The sequence below is a fragment of the Stenella coeruleoalba genome (genome assembly GCF_951394435.1).
Source record: "Stenella coeruleoalba genome assembly, chromosome: 10".
Classification (NCBI taxonomy): domain Eukaryota; kingdom Metazoa; phylum Chordata; class Mammalia; order Artiodactyla; family Delphinidae; genus Stenella; species Stenella coeruleoalba.
In genome coordinates this window covers 102,330,858-102,350,117 of record NC_137156.1, presented here as the reverse complement: position 1 = coordinate 102,350,117, position 19,260 = coordinate 102,330,858, and the positions used below count along the sequence as shown (strand labels likewise).

The following is a 19,260-nucleotide window of genomic DNA, read 5'->3' as shown; positions in this document are numbered from 1 at the left end:
AAGGACACGGGGAAGAATCCAAGCACCCTGAGCTCTTCTCGAGAGGCAGACATGCTCTGCCCTGTCCTTCCCAGAGGCCCACGGAAGTGCCTGCCCCTGGGAAAGGCAGAAACGATCAGACTTAGAGACACCTGCTTTCACCTGCTTGGAGTCAGTGCCACCGATATGGGACAGGGGGACCCTCCTGGGTGAGGCTTCCCCTGAGTCGGCCTCCAGCATCTCTGCTGACCCAGGAAAATGGTCAGGAAATGTCCCCCACTCCAGCGAGAAGGCGGGGGAGATGACTTTACTTCTAGCTGAGCAAAGATACTGGCGGATGACTCAGGCTTTCTTTTTCTCCTGGAAATATAAATCCAGGTCTGAAACACTACTGGTGTCCAGTTACCCTCGTGTACAGCAGCCAAGTCAGCACATGCCTCCAAAAACATACACCATAACCCAGCAAGTGTGTCAGAGCCTAGAGCAGCCCAACTCTGCTAGGAGAACATCTCCAAGCCCAGCTGGAAAAGAAGACCCGAAGGCGGGAGGGCTCTGATGCTGGCAATACTAGGTCGGGTCCTAGAGCAGCCGTGTGGTGGCCGAGGGTCACTAGCCCGTCCCTCGGGCCCATCAACTGCACACGAGCAGAGCAGAGGGTCCGGAGAGGACTCGGGGAGGCACGTAAAGCAGAGTCTGCTGTCCCAACGGCTACTGTCAGCCTGCACTGGAATGGTCCCGGGCGTGGGGCTTGGGGACCCTTCCCCTTAAGGAGCAGCCGGGGAGCCTCAGTCTGGAGGAGGGCAACCTCGGGGGTACGAGTGCAGGGCTGGCCCTGGTGGGGGTAGGTGACAGGCAGGGGCTTGGGCTCAGAGGGCAGAAGCAAGACCCTGGGAGAGGGCGGCCCTTGGCAAGAGCCCCCGCCCAGCAGGCAGGGCTTCCTCCCAGCCCGGGTCACCAACCCCGCCAGCTGCCTGGGGAGCGATGAGCCTTACCCACGAGGCTGCGTCCAGGGCGGATTCGGAAGATGCCCACTGTGGAGCAGCCCACACCCTTACCTGTGACACGACGACGAGCCTGCCGCTCTCGGCATCCACGGCCTGCACGACCCCCGACACGGCGCCGTGGCCCACGGAGAGGCCTCGCACAAGCCCGGTGCTGCCCACCAGCGCCACGCTCTCATTGCTGATGGAGAAGAGGATGTTGGACTGAGGCTGGGGGCCGCCCTCGGAGGTGATCTGGAGGGAGAAGAGCAGCGCCCGTCAGCCCGTCCCCCGGCCGGCCCACGCCGCACCCTCGGGGGCAAGGGTGCCAACACCCCAGCACCCTCCACAGCCCGTTCTGAAGCCCCAGGCAGGGGACACGGCCGCGGGTGGGGGTGGGGCGGGGGCGTGGCCTGTGGTTCCTACCTGCATCGTGGCCCCGATAATCAGCGTCACCTTCCTGGGTATCAACCTAAACGGGGGAAAGACCTGGGTGTGGAGACACAAGGGAGAAAGGGGCCCGTTGTGTTCCAAGCTCCTGTAGCCGGACACAGTCACATTCAATTCCAGAGAAGCACGGTGCGCAGACATCACTCCTCTGAAGGGGGCGCTGCGGCCAAGCCTGGGGGAGCCCGAGCAGTCCCCACGAGACCTCATTCCACCCCTGGGCCCGAGGATCTGCAGTTCTCAGGGCCGTGTTCTGCTCCTGTGGAAGCCACCTGGGAACTGTAGAAATGCCCGCTCCCCGGCCTGCCCCGGCCCCGCCAGTCGGAGGTGGGGTCCTGCAATGTGTTTCAACAAGTCACCATGAGATCTGACACACGTCCAAGCTTCCAACCCACTGCTTTCGAGATTTCCCCAACTCCTCTTTGGAAGGGGTTGTCTCTCCACTAAATGTCTCCAGATTCCTACTGACTAATTGCCTTAGAAGAGCCCTCAAGTTCAACGGCCTCAACATTTTCCAGAGGAGGAAAGCAGGACTCGAGGGGCAGGGACGACGACGTCCCCATCTCTGCAGCAGTGCAAAGCCCCCAGTCCTCCTCCTGTACCCCTACAACCCCTGCCTTGCCGCAAGGTGTGCCAGTCGGCCCGGGGCTGCTTTGTGCGTGAGGAGTCGTCTCCGTATGGCTGCGTCATTTATAGGCAGACAGGACTTTCTTCTCAACAGCAGAAGAAAGGTGCACTGCCATCTAGAAGCACCAACCACACCCGCCAACACCAAGCCCACCGGCCCTATGTGGCCGAGATGGTGGAGGAGGGGCAGGACCAGTTTAGTGCTGCGGAAGAATAAACTTGGACACGACTTCCTGGCCCTGGCGGCTGTGGGGCTCCCGTCACAGTTGAGACGGTGCCGGGGCCCTGGAGCTCCCTCACCCAGAACGGCTGCTCCCGGAGTTCCCTCGAGGAGCGCACCGCCTCTAAGGCCCCGACTGTCAATGGGCACCACTGCACACGAGCCCAGACCGGTCCGCACTCCTCCCCAGCCACCCCCTTGCTGTGCGGCAGTAGCTCCCCTCCCCTGAGCCACGCCACACCCCCTCCGTCCCGGAGAGACTGAAGTAACCCAGGCCCCTCCCTCCTGTGGCCCCAGGTCCCCGGGACCAGTGAAGGCCCCCTTTTCATCAGAGGACACAGTAGGGCAGTTTAATATGGCCCCTCCACGTGGCTTCCTGGGCTGCCCCTAAAACGCCCAGCCTATCACAGAAAAGCCCCAACATGCAACAGGGGCTGGGCCGAGGCCATGAAGCATGAAGAGGGACAGCTTTACCTCAATCTGCTGTGGGGCCGAGTTGATTCTCTGTCCAGCCTTATCGGTCACGGTCGCGGTGAGACTGGTCTGGCCAATGGCCACGCCGCGGACGCGGAACACGGCGGTGTAGTCGTCTGGGGCCTCGTCGAGGGCCCTGGAACAGAGGGAGGGGCTGGGACTTCTTCCCCCGACAGACCTGTCGGCAATGCCCTGAGATGCCCTCCTCTGACCCCTGATTCTGCAAGGACTCACACCAACGTGACGATCTGGGAGGCTGCCCGGAGCTTCAGGTCCATGAAGGCCAAGTACTTGGCCAGGAAGGGCTTCTTGTGGAAGTCCAGCACGCGAACATATGCCTTGACCGTCTTCCCAATCTCCACCTACATCAAGGGGGACAGAGACTCAGGGGTGGCCTTCGAATGACCCATGCCACCACCTGTGGTACCCTATGGCTCTCTGCAAAAGCATCAACAACCTCAAACCCACAGACCCAAGCTGACCTTCAGACCATCAGCCCATCAACAAATGAAAATCGGTTACGTGCTTTCTGTATTCAAGAGGCCTCGGGGATACGTCGACGCATAAATGACACATCCCACTCTGAGAGAACTAACAATCTTGGCGGGGGGGATAAATTAGAAGTATGGGATTAACAGATACACATTACTATGTATAAAGTAGATAAACAACTGGATTTACTGTATGGTACAGGGGCTATATTCAATATCTTATAATAACCCATAACGGAAAAGAATCTGAAAAGGCATATATATATGTATAACTGAATCCCTTTGCTGTACACCAGAAACTAACACAACACTGTAAATCAACTACACTCCAATAAAAAGAGAGAACTAACATCTCCTTAGAGAGACAATCCATAGCTTAGAATAGCAACAGGCGTACAGTGGGGGTTAAAAAGGGCTCAGTGACCCAAGAGTTCACACCTGGCACGTAATATATACAGCGAGAACTCTGGGAAACATGAGTCAGAAATGCTTAGTGAAAGAACTCAAGTCTGGAGGCAAATCACCAGAGGAAATGAGATCAGAGGAGGACTACCTGAGGCTAAGAGAATATTGACTTTTAAGGAGTCCAAGTTGCTTGAATGTCCTCCTCTAATTACCAACTATTCTCTCCCCCCAGGAAGACAGGACTCTGACAGCATCCCTCTGTAAGCCTCACTGCAGTTACTTCAGGTATTTGGAGTAATATAAAATCCCTCTTTACATTAAAGAAAAGCCCAGATCTATTATGTATTCATTTTGCAAAAGCACTCGGCGTTAGTACATCTTACTCATCTGCCACTGAAATTTCTAAGAATCCAAAATGTACATACTGGGGAGAAAATTCGCATTCAGCAATGCATGCACCGGGCTGGTTAGTAACTCGCGCCAGTCAGAGGACAGGAATTCCCACGCTGCAGCTAACGTGGGGACAACTTCCGGCGGGATTTACAGCCAGGTTTTACAGGTGTCAACTGAGATGAAGACGGATACCCTCGGAGGCCGCTCTGCACTGAGCCCAGAATGCTGGGTGAAACAGCACTGCGAGCTGCAGGTGGACACGAGGAAAACACCCCCTGAACCCCCATCGTTCTCCAGGCCTCCGCAGGGAGGGAGCCGTATCGGGAAGTTGACACTGACCTTGTCCACCACGCGGATGTACAGCTCCTGAATGTCCGAGACATAAACGTTAGCCTTTGCCGGGGCCGGGAAGGCTAAGCACAAGTCGTGGATCATGACGGTTGAGGTGCCCGGGAGCAAAGGGTGCACCTGCAAGGTCAGAGGTGGGTGCGGTTACACAGCTGCTCACGGCAGCAGCCTATCGCCCGTGGGACACTGTCTCCCAGAGACTGCAGACCAGGGCTTGGAAAACCCTCATGTGGCCCTGCCCACCCCTCATCATGAGTACCCACTGCCAGCCAGGGGAGGGGCGTGGGATGTAAAATGTTAGAGCCAGGATAGATTTCAGAGACATTTATTTCAACTTTGCACAATTTACAGAGAAGAAAAGGGAAGCTGCTTCAAGGTGGGGGTGGTCAGAGCCTGGCAGAGTGAGGACTCACACCCAGGGTTCCATATCTCCTGTCCAGGCCACCTGCCCCTGCAGCTCCCATAAGAGAAGAGCATCCCATGGGGTCTCCTGTGAAACTGCAAGTCAGGGGCTGGTAGAGGGTGAGACCACTGCTTTCTAAATGAAGCTCTCACTGAGAAATCCTAATCTGAACCCACAGACTCTCAGAACCTGGGAACGGGCCGAGGAGGCCACCAGGTCTTCAGTGCGAGCTCTCTGAACCTTGCCCATCCCCACATTCACCTCAACCTCTGCTGTGTTTGCAGTAGAGCCCTCATAAAATGTTTGGAGTGCAGGAATTCATCTAAGCTCCTGTCTTCCACGCTTTCATGCCAAAGGCCCCCTTTAAGTCTTCTTCTCTCTCTACCTCCTTCCAGGGATCCCACCTTCAGAAAAGTCTCTCCCCAGACAAACTGCATCATCACCTCTCTCGTGTTGGGGATGGACTCGCAGTAACTTGTCATATTGCTTAGGCGTGCATCTCAACTGAGTGGTCTTGGGGGCTGGGCAGGTGGAGGCGTGTCATGGAGCTAGTGGGTGGGCCCCGCGGCTGCCTCCCATCTCTACCTGGCCCTGGCTTTGCTGCCTGAGATTTGTGGTCTTATATTCACTGGGGGTGGGAGATGGGCGGTGGGTACTGTGAACTGCTCAGTGTTGGCAAAGCTACAATTTCAATGTCAACAACCTGTGGGGGAAAGACGTCAGGAGACAACCAAATACTATCCTATTGCACCCAGGTTAGAAGCCTTCAAAGGCTGCCCAGAGTGAGCCCACATCCTAAACACATCCTATAAGAACCTGGCACGATCTGGCCCTTGCCCAGGACTCTGGTTTCACCGCAAAACACCCTCCCCCATGGCCATCGCACTCCAGCCATCTGGCGCCTGTCTACCCACCTCAGGGCTGCATAGTCCACCTTTGAGATCTGGGGGCTTGTCCTCCCCCTGTGCCCACCTGCTGGCTCCCACTCACCCTCAGTCCCATTCAAGTGTCCCTCCTCGGTAAAATCTCCCCTGATCTGGAAGGTCGGGACCTTCGCCCCTCTGCTCTCTTCTCCTGCTGCAGCTGTACCACTCTTCACTCCAACTCGATGTAGACCTCCCTGTGCAACCTCCCCCAGGCTGTCTTCTCCCCTAATGCAGCCTCAGGACCGAGCCTCACACCTGGCCGAGACTCGGCCCCCGCCCAGCGTGTTGAGTACACTGAGATCCAGGGTCACAGCTCCAAGCCGCTGGTTAATGTAAGGAGACCTGCACCTGCACCAGCTCAGCTTCAGCCCTGGCTTTGTCAGCACTTGGGAATTTTTGAAAAAAGGGGTCTGCAAACCCCAGGTACCGTCATCTATTTGGGAAGTGCTGATTCTGGCCCACATCCTTCAGTGAACACATGGGGAGACAGGCCCACCCAGGGTGGGAACCCAGCCTTGAAGGGGCGGCACTGGGGAGGGAACACGGTGCCCGAGCCCCCAGTTTAGGGCTTCTTCTCCCACACTCAGCCGCTTCCCAGAGCTGGATGCCACCAGCAGCCAGAAAGGAACCGTCGGGCAGGGGAGGCGGCAGGGGCTTGAGAACTCTGCCAGCAGCACTGGGCTCACAGGTACATCCACAGATGAAGGGGGCCCAGGGTATTTCACACAAGGACTCAAGTCGCTTAATAAAGATTCCAGAGTGGAAATCACGCTGGCGCTCCGAACAACGGCTGTGTAGTCTGACCCAGGGCCACGCCAGCCTGCTATCAAATACGCCGAGGACTGGAGGCCACAGGGCTCCAGTTCTGCGGAGGACGATTCACTTGGCTTATTACGCATCCCCCAGAGAGAACCCGTTTAAAAATCACAGGGAGAAGCGAGAGCTCTAATCTGATCCTCCTGCAAAAGTCGCCGCTGTCAGGAGCGACACGTCCTTCATAATGCAGAGAAATGACGCGCTCGCTGTACCTACGGGGCCAGACCCGCGCAGGGGACGCATGGAGGCGTTCCCTCTTCTTTTTCTCTCCTTCGAAAGAGCCACTTTGCGCATTTTAAACAAAGACATAAATGGCGGTGGGGAAATCGATTCCTTTTCCGCTTGATTTCCCAGCAGCTGGACGTCCAGGCGCCTTCCGCATGATGGAGCGGGAGACGGCGTCAGGCTGCCACCCACCAAAGGGCCGCGTGGCCCGTCCGCACATCAGCTCCTGCCAGCCCACTGGACAATGAACAGTGCTTTACGGGCGTGCCCACCCATCACTCCAGAGACAAACCACTGGAGGAAACGAGGGGACGTGCCGGCCAGCAGATGGCACAGGGGTGGGGGTGGCGGGGGAGGGATCCTGTCCCCACCCCGACCATGTATGTGTCACCACCCTCTTCTCCAGGCTCCAGACCCACCTGCTCCCTGACGGACGTGTGAGGGACGCACGTGCAGGAGGGGAGGTGGGTAAACCCACGCCCAGCATGAATTCTCGTTCCCAAGGGGTAAAGGTGCTCACTGAGAGCCCAGGAGAAGTCCTGTCATCTCTTTGGAGACGGGAACGCGTTACTGTGCATTAAGATGCCATGTGTGGAGCCAGGGGCCGCTCTGCTCGCGCCCTCCACCTGCACCCGCCAGGCCCCGAGGGGCCGCTGCGCATCACGGCCCCTCGCTTCCCAGGGCCCATCACACTTCACACTTGTTCACTACAGAGGAGCAAGGACCCTGAAGATACTTCCGAACATCGCTGGCACCATCCGCTTCCATTTCCCATGCGTGCCCGTCGATGTCTCGTGCTGGCCAGGCCGTGCCATGCGAGAGGGTGGGGATCCATGCCCCCGGCAGACATGGACGCCCTTGAGGCTGGTGGGGGATGACCAGGGTCACACTGAGATAAGAAACTTCATCCAAGGGCCCCAGCCAGCCCGGAGGCTTCCCGCAGGCGAACACACCGCAGGCGGGACACACCCGAGTTCACGCCCCACGGCTACCACTTACCACCTGCCCCAACCCAAGGAAGAACCCCCTTCTGATGCACCTCCTCAGAGGTACAACGTCACCATGACCAGCCGCATATCCCAGGACCCAGAGAGGCCCTGTCTGCTCCCCGCTGGAGCCCTGGAGCCCGGACCAGGCCTGGCAAGTGACGGGCACCCACCTTTGCAGGGTGAATGCGTTAATGAAAGGCGTGAGGGCTCAGCACACGCTAGGTTGCTTCCCAGCTGCCGATCTTATAATCACACAGCTTCTGCGTGGAGGGCTTATTTTGAAATGTAAAGAACTGGTGAGAAGAAAGAAACCCTGAGTTTGAATCAGGTAAATGCTCCTATGTGTAAACTCGCCAAGAAGGAAAGAGAGGTGCATTGCAGAGGGTTTGGGTCTGTGTGAGCCTGCACAGCCCTGGGTGCACGGTGGGGGCATAACCACCCCACCACAGTCCCCGTGCGGTGCGTGAGCGCCAGACTCCCTTCCAGAGACGCTTGGAAGCCAACACACACCACCAGCCATTCTTGCCTCCAAATGGGTATCAATAGGAAAGAAAGAAACAATTCTCTCTGAGCTAATTGAAGAAATGTTGTGGGCTTCCTCGCCTCTGTGATTAAAGGAAATGAGAATGCTGCTAATTAGCAGATGGAAAATGCCATAGAAACGTGTAAACGTCCTTCAGAAACAGCCCTCCGAGAAGCTGCAAGGAGCTGTCATCGGCTGTCAACACTCCATGAAAAATCCCTCCCACACTTTACAGAAGAGGCAAAGGGAACCAGAACCTGATTCCACCTGGAGCCGCAGTGGTCTCTGCACAGGCCTGAGGTGGGGGGAAGCAGAGAGCCTGGCGGCCAAGGCGCCTCCAGGATACCTTCTGGGCAAACACGATCCTGGTGGATCGGGCACTGAACGTCAGGCACAGCTGGCACGTCCTGAACTCGGTGCCAGACGTGTCCTGGGGTCGTGTCTGCAGTGGGGCACTTAGCCCCACTCAACAAGAGCCACGGAGGATGACACATGTGGGCGAAGGCCAGTCCTACAACCTGGAGAGGGAACTGCTATAACTCTTTGGGACCATCTGTAAACTGGGGATGTCAGGCTTGTCTTGGCCGGGAGAAGCCTAGAGTCTGTTGCTGACAGGGACTGCACATTGTAGGACATTGCTAGGCTAAGCAGGGGTTCGTAGGTTTTGGGAAACCTGACTCTGACGCTGGAATCCCATCTTGAGTCGGACAAGCATGCTAGCCTCTGTTTGAATGCCTCCAGAGACGGGGAGCTCACTACCTGAAGCAGCAGCCTAGTCCATCACAGACTGTCAGAACCTCTTGTTCTTGGAAGAAGGGTCTCTTTCCGGCCACAGGGCTGCCCTCAGGGCTCACTCAAAACGTGTGGTGCAAGGTAAATGTGAGTAAAAAGGTGCCCAAGTTTTGTTAGCACTGCACACATTTTTCTGAACTTGAAATTTCCCTCTTTTATATAACAGGGGAGTTATTTTTAATCTCCAGAGATAAAGCAAAAAAAGGCATATTTCAAGCAGTTGGAATCATTTACAATTTGAGGTTTTCCCTTTAATGTTAAAGATTTGACAGTGAACACTTACTTACGTGGAAGAGGAATGGCCAGGGAATTATTCTTTCTTTTATAGAGGGAATATAAGTGCATGGGGGAGAGCTTCCTACCATCTCAGGCATCCAGCTGCCCCCAAGCTCCCTCTAACGAGAAGCTGCAAGGAGCTGTCATCGAGAGGTGCCGAGAGATGGCTTTTTCTTGCTCTGATCTATGGTGATAAACCCAAAAGGTCCCAACATCTGTAATTCTGCCTCTGAGAAAAACAGGAATGTTATGACGTGCTTCCTCGCCCTTCACCGAGGGGCTGCCCTGTGAGAAAGCATCCTTCCAACAAGACAGCTAAAGACCAAAGTCGCCCACTGGAGGAAGGTAAGAAAATGTTAGGAAAACAAAACAACAAAAAAACTAGATCATCCTAGAAAGACACATGCTACCAAAACTGACTCAAAAAGAAACAAACAATCTGGATAGACATGTAAGAAGTGAAGAGTTTGAATTCATATCAAAAACTACCCATGAGGAAAGCCTGTGACCAGAAGGCTCCACTGGTTAACTCTACCAAACATTCAAGAGTTACTGTTACCAATTCTACCCAGACTCTTCCAAAAATTAGAAGAGGGAACATTTCTAAGTCATTCTATGAGGGTGATATCACCCTGATACCCAAACCAGGCAAAGACATCACAAAAAAGAAAATCACAAACCAAAATCTCTCACGAATATGAACATAAACTCAACAAAATACCAGCAAACTTTAACCAGTTACACATAAAAAGAATTATATACCATGAGCAAGTAGGGTTTATCCCAGAATGCAAGGTTGGTTTAATATCTGAAAGCCAATTAACGTAACACATGATATCAATGGAATAAAAAACAAACAAAAAAAAGATTATTTTAAGAGACACAGAAAAAGCATTTGACAAAATCCAACACCCTTTCCTATGTGTGTGTGTGTAAGAATAGGGAGGTGATTACTAAGGTATTTGGGGGTTTTTTGAGGCGATAAAAAACCTAAAACTAACTGTGGTGATGGTTGCCTGCATCTATGAGTACACTAAAAACCACTGAATTGTGACATTAAGTGGGTGAATTGTATGGTATGTGAAAGATACCTCAATAAAACTGATATTAAAAATAATAAAAGTTGGCGAGGGTGCAGGCCAGCTGTCCCTTAGCTACAGTCTCTGCCGTCTAGTTTACCGCAGTCCCCACCACACCCTATTACCTCCAACGCTGAAGCTAAGCATCTGGTGACGGTTAGCCCAGCTCCTCCCAGTATGTTCCTCACACCCTGCTCATTTGCCTCACTTACTCTACACCTGTCCTACTTCAGAGACAACTCATGTTGTGGCCACTGTATCAAGACAGTCAACAGATGCAAAAAGAAAGTCAGAGAAAGGGACCAGTGGGGAGTTATGGCTGGAAACCCTGCAGAGAGTGAGGTGACATACTCCTAATTCCCGGCTAGGACACACATTTATTTACTGCACAACCATGGGCAAGGCAGCCGGGCTGTATTTCTGAAAGGAGATTGTGGGACCAGGTCTCTGTGAAGGCTAAGTCCCTGGAATGAGTGTTTTGTGCTCTCGCCAGTGGTGAGGGCTCCCCCGCAAGGACAGGCAATGCTGAAAGCAAGCGCGGGCAGCAGGATGGCAGGATGGCTTTCTCCTGGCTTCCCTGGCTGCACCACAGGAACCCGCACCATGTGTCAGGCACGGAGCGCCCCCGCCTCTCTCGAGTCCAGGACAAGTCTCGCTCGGTGCTGGGATGACTGGAAAACTCCCCCAACACCTGGCAACCAGCCTTCACCAGGGGAAAGCAGGTCTTAGGCTCTGAGCAACCCAAAGGCCGCAGCAGAGCTGCAATTTCAGGACACCGCATGGGTGTCACGGTCTCTTGGTTCTTGGCTGCCTGCAATTGCGACTCACAGCAGTGGTTTGACACACTCAGCGGTCAGTTTCCTTTTAAAGAACGTTCAGTTTTCACGACAGCATAATAACTCACTGTGCCAATATGCAGACACTTAGGACGTTGGTGTCTGTTTGCCTTTACTCTTTGTCATGATCATAGGGCGATTCTTTAAAAATAAAAAAAATTAAACCACCTAAATGCTCTACAAGGAGAGAATGGCTGAGTACACATGACTGTGAGAAAATAATCAGCCAGCCTACATAGCAACACGGAGAAAAAACCCTTAGAATAAAAGCACTGAAAAGAGCAGAATGCTCAGTTCCTCCACACCATGGGCACAGCTAGGGAGAGGGTCAGGGAAGGAACATGGGGAAACAGAGAGAGCCGGTACGTCTTTAAGGCAATTTCCTTGCGGTTCTTATATTGACACTCATGTAATAATAATTATTATACAATTATTAAGTTCAATTAATTATTAAATTTTAAATACTAATTATTATTACTAGGTAACTACAGTGCGGGTAGTTTGTGGAGATGGAATACAAACCACAAAGGTAGCTCGTGAGTTTCACAAACAGCGAATCAGGGAATCTGAAGACTGTTCAACACACCAGCCGAGACTAAGGGCCAGCTTCGGCAGCAATCTGCTCACTAGTACGAAGAGGAAGGCGGGGGCAGGGCCCCACTCACCGTGGCGATGCCCCGGGCTTCCTGATAGGCCACCCTGACCACATCCGCGCTGCTGGTGTTGAGGAAGAAGTAGCCAGAGCCTTCTCGGACGTGCAGCTCTGCCTGTTAGGAGGGGCCAGCTGGTGTCAGAGGCCTGGGGTCCCCCAGGGGTGGGGTCACACCCAGGCACTGGAGCAGGGGGGAGGCTGTACCTGCACGCCCGGGTGGTTGTAGATGGCCACCTCTTCTGGACTGACCCTCACGTCTTCCACCAGCAAGAGTTCGATGGAGGCCGACACGGGCATGAGGGGATGGTGCTGAAGGGGCAAAGCCAGCACTGTCAGATCCAGGGGGGCTGGGGGCCACCTCAGGCCAGCCCACGGCCTCCCCCAGAAGAGCAGGACGAGTGGCCCCAGGGGCTGGCGCCCCCCCGCCCCGCGGGACCTCATTATGTCGGGGACACGAGCCCAGTAACACCCATCGTGCTTTGAGACCACAGCCCTGCGAGGCCTCCTGAAGTCCTGCCCAGGTGGGCGCCTCATCCCACCTGCCAGGCTCCCGGGATGGACGACTGACACGCACCCCAGGAAAGTGGGATGGCGTTGCAGGCAGTGGGAGCTGCGGGCTTAGGGGATGGGGCTGAACCAGCTCTGCACACTCAGCTGGGGCCGCGGCGGGGAAGAGGCTGCGGCCCAAAGGCCTGAGGGCCCCCGAGGCGTGCGCCAGAGACGGCGTGTAGCGAGGTCCCTCTGCCTTTCAGCTGTATCCCCCCGTTGCCTGCGTGCAGGGTGTGCAGCGGGGGAGACTGAGGCAGGGAGCCTGGTGAGGAGGCACCCCTGATCATGGAGCGGGGGGTGACCGGGGCGCAGCCCAGCGAGGGGCTCAGGACCCTGGGACGCTGGGCACAGCACAGGAGAAGCAGAAGCAGCAGGGCTCCCCGGCCCCCCAGGGCTCTGGTCAGTACCGGCTGCTTCACTCTGGCCATGTCCAGGTGGGACTGCTGGTAGCCAGTGGCAGTGGCAGAGATGGCCGTGGTGCCCGAGGCCTGGTGAACTGAAATGGCCTGCAAACCTGAGTGCGGGAGAGAAAGCGGCGTCGGGTTTGGGCCCCGCTGCTGTATCTGTGAGGCGGCCCCTCCTTCCCTCTGTCTAATTTGTAGCGTTAAATCTCCCATAGCCCTAAAAATAGGTGATGGGCTTCGTTTACACCGTGTGCACCCTAAGAGTTAACGGGCCCTGAGCAAGGTTCCCGGGGCAGCCTAGAGGAGCTGGAGGAGACAGCTCAGCTCCCGGCTGCCGAGGGGTCTGTGAGGGCAGCGTCGCAGGGCGTCGGCGCCAGGCCGGTCTGTGTACAACCTGGGTTTGAGATTCAGCCGCCGTGTGCCCCGAGCTGTCTCCCCATCTCCCACACAGAGAGGCCATTCCTACGTCACAGACGTGGGAGGATTAAAGGAGAGTCCTGAAGCTCCCTGAGCTTTGGTCCTGGACAGAGGGGGCCCCAGCCCTCCACCCACAGCTGCCGGCCCCCTCGGCACGCGCTCGTCTGTCTGGGGCCACCGCTCACCACCCGGCTCACCGTGCAACTTCTTTTGGCCGCTCCCATCGTCCCGGGACACCAGCTGTAAGGGCGGGTCCAGCTCGATGCTGGCCAGCGACGGCCTGGTGGACTCCCACTGGACGCTCAGCGAGCTGAAGTTGTCGAACCTGCGGCCCTGCTGGTCATAGGCGGCCAGGTCCAGCAGGGGGTTGCGATGGCTGGAGACCGGAACCTGCAGAAGCCGAGGTTACCCGCTATGGCTGCGCCCCGGACTGGGCGGGGTCGCCCCTGACCACACGGTGCAGCGGACCTGCCGGCCGCCTTGTAAGCTCGTAGGGGTCCCGGCGAGCCCGTGGGGGGCAAGTCGCGAACGGATGGTCACTACTGCCAGCCAGCAAGGTGCCCCCAGCCCTATGCAACCTGGCCTCCCGCTCCAGTCCGTGGTCCTCAACGGGGGCCTTGGCGGGGTCTGGAAGCATTTTTGGTTGTCACACTGCGGGGGGCGCAACTGGCGCCTAGTGTGTAGCGCTTGGGGTGCTGCCGAACACCCCAGGGTGCACTGGGCAGCCCCCCAAGAAGGGGCGATCTGGCCCCAAATGTCAGCAGTGCCGAGGCTGGGGGGCCCTGCCCTCGGCCTCCCCACCCGAGCCAGGCTGCTCTCCTCCACTCAGCCCTCCCCTCTCCAAATCCTGCCACCTCCCCCCGCCCCATGCCCACCTCAGCCCCTCCAGGATGCCCCGCCTCGTGGTTCAACAGGAACGCCAATTACACCCCAAAGTGTCCCAGAGCCACTGGGATGGCAAAGCTCTCAGCTGGCCTTGACCACCCTGGTGATGGGGGTGAGGACGGGTCCCGGGGGAGGGAAGGGACAGAGGTCCTCGGTGGCTCAGCGGCAGGCCCCTAGGATTCCACTCCAAAAGCCCACCTCCTGCTGCGCGCACCTGAGCAGCTCTGCTCCCCAGGGCCCGCGGGGGAGCGGCCTCATTCCCCCAGACCGAGGTTCACCCCGCCCTCCCGGCCCGAATGGACGCCCGGCTCCCACAGCCCGGACTCCAACCCACCTCCGCCCAGGCAAGTCACCCACTTTCTGGAGTTTCTCCACGTGAAGTGGGAATTGCACGAGATCCTCCTTCCAGGGCTCTGTTCTAAATAAGGGTCGCGTGAGAGCATTTTAAGGGGCCCGGCTCGTGTCACTCAGGCAGGAACCTGAGCTCAGCAGTACCCACACTTCACCAGGCACGGGTCCAGGAGGAAGGACTGAGCTTCTCTGGCCCTTGCAGTCAGGAGTAAGGGCATCACTTGCTTTGGCCAGTGAAATGTGACAAGTGACTCGTGACAGTTCCGGGGGCAGAAGCTTGAATGGTTAGAACGTGATCTGCCAGCTCTGCTTCTCTGCCCACGTTCAACTTGGGGGCCGCTCCACCGCCCAAGTCTTGGAAGGAAGATAACGACGAAGTGGGGCCCCCAGCCCACTGCGATGCACACACTGCGTGAGCGAGAAGTGAGCCCTTACTGTGCAGGGGTGTCGGTACTGCCGCCGAGCCCACCTGGCCCGCCGGATGCAGTCAGCAAACTCCCACCTCCCTCGCCCCCGGAGAACTCTGGACCAAAGCAGGTCCCAAATTCTAAATGCAGGTCAGCATAATCACCTGGGGATGCAAAGGAGTTTTACAACCATTGTGGACACGAGTCGGGAGCTGTGACTGTGGGCGGGGAGAACAAAGTGCGTATTCTAGAGGCCCCACTCTGTCCCCCAGATGCGACCCAGGGTGGAAAACTAACGTGCTTCCCTTCCTCTTCCCCCCCGGGGCGGGGCAGGGGCGGGGTGGGGGGGGAATGAACAAAGCAACAATCATGCTCGCAGGTTCACTGGTCCTGCCAATGGCAAGAGCATCATCCCCAAACGGGGAGGCTGAGGCTCAGAGATGTTATGTTGCTTGCCCAAGGTCACACAGGTTTAGGGGTGGGACTCTCTGGTCTGATTTTAAAGCCCACCGGCCTCGCCAGACGCTGTGCAGCCTCTCCCCAGCACACGAGTCAGGAGGCAGCCCCATTCCAGCCCCAGCCTGTCACCTTCTGGCAGTGAGCTGCACGGCTGATGCCCAGCTCAGAGGACTGGGGTCAGGCCAGAGTGCAGTCCCACTTTGTCACTCCGACAGGTCAGCCCCGTTTTAGTGCCTGGCCTCGCCAGTGACCGACTCTGCAAACACGTCCTGGGCAGCCTCTGGCTTTGGAGACGTATAAAGTGAAACCGATTTGCACCAGGATGTGTGGCAAGGATATATCTTCCTCAGGGTCCCCTGGTGACACCACAGATCTCAGGGGCCACACCTGACTGGCCTGCGGCTCTGGAATCCCAGCACGGATGGATCACAAGGCAATTCTGTGTCTGAGCAAAGATCTACAACACACGAGAGCCAATTCAGAGCCGCACTCGCTGCCTGACCCGCATCTTCCAGCCAAGAGACAACCCTGGGCTGACCCCGAGGTCACAGCCGACAGACGGCCAGACTCGGCTCCTTCAGCGAGTAGCCAATGTTTAAGTACAGGAAAGAGGCACTTGGATCTGTTTTTTCCTTTGAAACTGAGAAGGTTTGGCCAGCCTGGGGTTGAACAGGCTAGAGCTGAGGGGGCTTTGGAGGAGCACCCGCTGTTCAGGCCTGACCATAACCCCGGCCCTGTCCTCGGCACCAGGCATGTGAGCCTACAGAATAAGGGCAGCGGGCGGGGGGCTGGGGGGGGTCCCTGGATCACTCATCCACCCACCATTCACTGAGCTCCCACCACGAGCTGGGCCCTGAGAGAGAGACTCACAAAGATGAAAATGAGTACAGGCACAGCTCGGAGATGTTGCGCTTCGCAGATCCCTCGTTTTTACAGCCTGAAGGTTCGTGGCAACCGTGTGTCAAGAGATTCTGTCACTGCCATTTTCCTAACAGCGTTTGTTCACTTCATGTCTCTGGGTCATGTTCTGGTAATTCTCGCAATAGTTCAGACTTTTTCGTCATTATTATATGTACTTGTTAGGGTGTCTGTGATCAGGGACCTTTGAAGTTACTGCCATGACTCACTGAAGGCTCAGAGGTCAGTTAGCATATTTTAGCTATAAAGTCCTTTTCAATTAAGGTGTGTACATTGTTTCTTTAGCCATAACACTATTGCACACTTAATAGACTATAGGATAATATAAATGTAGCTTTTATATGTCCCGGGAAACCAAAAAGTTCCTGAGACTTGTTTTATCGCGATATTCGCACTGTACTGCCGGGTCTGGAACCGAACCCACGCCGTCTCTGAGGCCTGCCTGTGCGTAAATTCTACAGCATTAGTTGATGTTAGGTGCTTGGGGGCGGGGAGGGGGAGAAGGGAACCGCGTAGGAAATGCTGAGTGGGGACCTTCAGATAAGGTCTAAGGCTGAGGAAGGCCCCCCCACACCCCGCGAAAGTAACGTGTGAATAAAGACCTGCGGGTTCAGGAGGGAAACAACTCCAGCCAGGGGACAGCAAGCCAGAGCATGGGACTGTCCCAGCATCCGGGCACTGATCACGGGGGGAGGGTGACGGGCGGTCTCAGGGCCTGCAGGTCCCACTCTGACTCCCCATGTCCGGTCCCGCTTATCCCCCGCGGGAACTCTGGATGTCACTGTCATCACTCAAAGGAGGCAGCTGCACAGCGGGTGGGATTCAGGCCGGGCCTGAATCCGGCTCCCCGGCACACACACGGTGGACCCAGCAAGCCGGGTCTTCCAAGCATCCAGACTTATATGTTGTCTTTCTTTCCACAAGGGATAATTTGCTGAGTACATAAAAGTGATTTAAAATGTAAAACTTTCAGGACATTCATCTCAATAGCCCCCAAAGTCTTTTCCTGAACACACACAGATTTTCACCTTAGGGAAGATGGTCAGCCGCTCCATGACATGCACACCCAGGCCTGGGACGGGGAGGATGTGGCACCATGGCAACGAGCCTGCGGAGGGGCCCTGGGCTCTGAGCCCGGGTCTCCTCCCGCAGCAGGATGCTCCCTGCAGGCCCGCGGGGCAGGGGAGAGGGCCCTGAGCCGCACACACAGACTCCTCACTTTAACCAGTGCCGGCGAGGCCCCAGTGCTCACGGGACCAGCGGAGGGGCTCACATGCGTCAGAGCTGAGGGGTCAGGGAAGCCCCCCACAATCGCCAGAGCAGCGGGAGAAAAAGCTGAACCAAGCTCACGAGGACAGGAGGCCCAGAGGCACCGGCCAGAGGGTGGGCTTGTTCCCAAGTCCCAGGTCCTGGAGTCTGGCGCCTCCCCTAGAGCTTCAAAGGGACGCAACTTGACCAAACAGCAGCAGGAGCCGACTCCCAATCTCGCTGCCCCAGGCAGGCAGCTGGACACGCCCCGGGGCTGACTGCAGGCTGGGGCTGGGAGAGAAGCACCTGCAGGGCTGCCAAGGAGGCACCAGACTTGGAGCTGGACAGACGTAGGTTCTGCCTGCGGGTCCAGCCCTCAGGGACGAGGAGCAAGACACACACAGCGGTTCTGATCACTGGGTGGGCAGCAGGGTTGCAGAGACCCTGGGCTGGCCCCGGGGCCTTTGCACTTGCTGTTCCACCTGCCTGGGGCACCCTGAGCTTGGTCCCTCTTGGCTGGCGCCCCGAGCACAGGCGTGAGCCTGTGTGCCCTCCTCACAGGGGCCTTTCCCTATAGTCTGAGGTCCCCTGTCTCCACAGGGCTTCGCACCCGCCCATCCACCACGTCTGCTGTGGGCCTCCTGTCGGCTCCGAGGCCCGAGCCTCGCCTGCCCTGGGTACTCTGCGTTCCAGAACCTGACGTGTGCCCAGCACAGGGGGTGAGATCCAACGAACGTACGCTGAGGGATGAGAAGAAAGAAGCCTGGTTCCCTTCCGAGATGGGCCGCCGCCGGCCAGCAGGGCGTGTGCATGCCTGACCCGGACCAGGGGGCTTCCAAATCCTCCACGTCCAGCCGTCCGGTCTCGAGGGTCTCAGGGGTGGAGGCTGGACTGCTGTCACCTCACATCCCTGCTGTCAGGGACCCCAGTGACTTTCTTCCCTCTGCTCGCAGTGACCTTGGAAACACAGCACCATCCCCCGTACCGTGGAGGCGGCTACCGCCAGCCACTCCCTCTGCAACTCCTGCCTTGAGACAAGAACCCCACCTTAACAGCCTCGAGCCACACAGGAAAGTGCGAGATCTGTACAGACCGCCAAGTGCCCACGCAGAGAGGCGGCAGAGTCCGGGCGCTGCCACCAGCAGCTGTGACGCGGGGGATGCCCCACCCCTCCAGATCCCGGGCCTCACGTGTCACACGCAGACAAGTGCCCACCGGACAAGGCGAGTGTAGGGCTGAGGGGGCAGCACCGGGTGTCGCCTGGCCTACCCACGCCGCCTCCCCAGAAGGCCACTCACCACCTGCTTGTTCTGCTGCAGCAGCGGGCAGGACAGGTCCAGCTGGGGGCTGGCGTAGACGGGCGCCAGGGTGAGCCTGGAGGGCGGCGCACACACGAACTTCACCACAGCAGGCTCCAGTGCCGGGAAGGGGTTCGTGATGCTGGGCCTGTTCCCCACCGTGAGGGCGACGACCTGGCAGAGCAGAAGCAGCCGTCAGACACCCCACGCCCGAGTCCCTGCTCCGCTGGGAGCCCCCAGGACTCAGTGTGCTCTTCTGCAGAACTGGGATGGTGGTGATGCCCGCATCCCAAGCGGGTTACGGCGGTCCAGCGCCACACGCCCAGGAGAGAGCTCCCTCAACGTGCAAGAGACCTTCCGACAGGGGCCCTGGCGCCCTCTACTAACAGAACAGAACCACTGCCGGCTCCTGGGCCCGAGGAAGAGGTGGGTCGGGGGAACAC

The 19,260-nt window shown here is 57.2% G+C and overlaps 1 protein-coding gene across 3 annotated transcripts in view; it reads right to left on the bottom strand.

The window, feature by feature from the left end:
* NUP210 (nucleoporin 210) overlaps nucleotides 1–19,260 on the bottom strand; it is a 100,702-nt gene that overhangs the window by 23,549 nt on the left and 57,893 nt on the right. For all 3 annotated transcript variants that reach the window (XR_013830290.1, XM_079935070.1, XM_079935071.1), the window contains exons 16-25: nucleotides 18,818–18,991; nucleotides 13,449–13,641; nucleotides 12,838–12,944; nucleotides 12,086–12,190; nucleotides 11,895–11,996; nucleotides 4,356–4,484; nucleotides 2,962–3,089; nucleotides 2,728–2,863; nucleotides 1,386–1,448; nucleotides 1,035–1,214 (exon numbers count right to left, since the gene is read on the bottom strand). Coding sequence is in view for 2 of the 3 variants with exons in the window: in XM_079935070.1 (XP_079791196.1) it covers nucleotides 1,035–1,214; nucleotides 1,386–1,448; nucleotides 2,728–2,863; nucleotides 2,962–3,089; nucleotides 4,356–4,484; nucleotides 11,895–11,996; nucleotides 12,086–12,190; nucleotides 12,838–12,944; nucleotides 13,449–13,641; nucleotides 18,818–18,991 (1,317 nt within the window). In the remaining variant the exon portion in view is untranslated. The remainder of the gene's footprint in view (nucleotides 1–1,034; nucleotides 1,215–1,385; nucleotides 1,449–2,727; nucleotides 2,864–2,961; nucleotides 3,090–4,355; nucleotides 4,485–11,894; nucleotides 11,997–12,085; nucleotides 12,191–12,837; nucleotides 12,945–13,448; nucleotides 13,642–18,817; nucleotides 18,992–19,260) is intronic.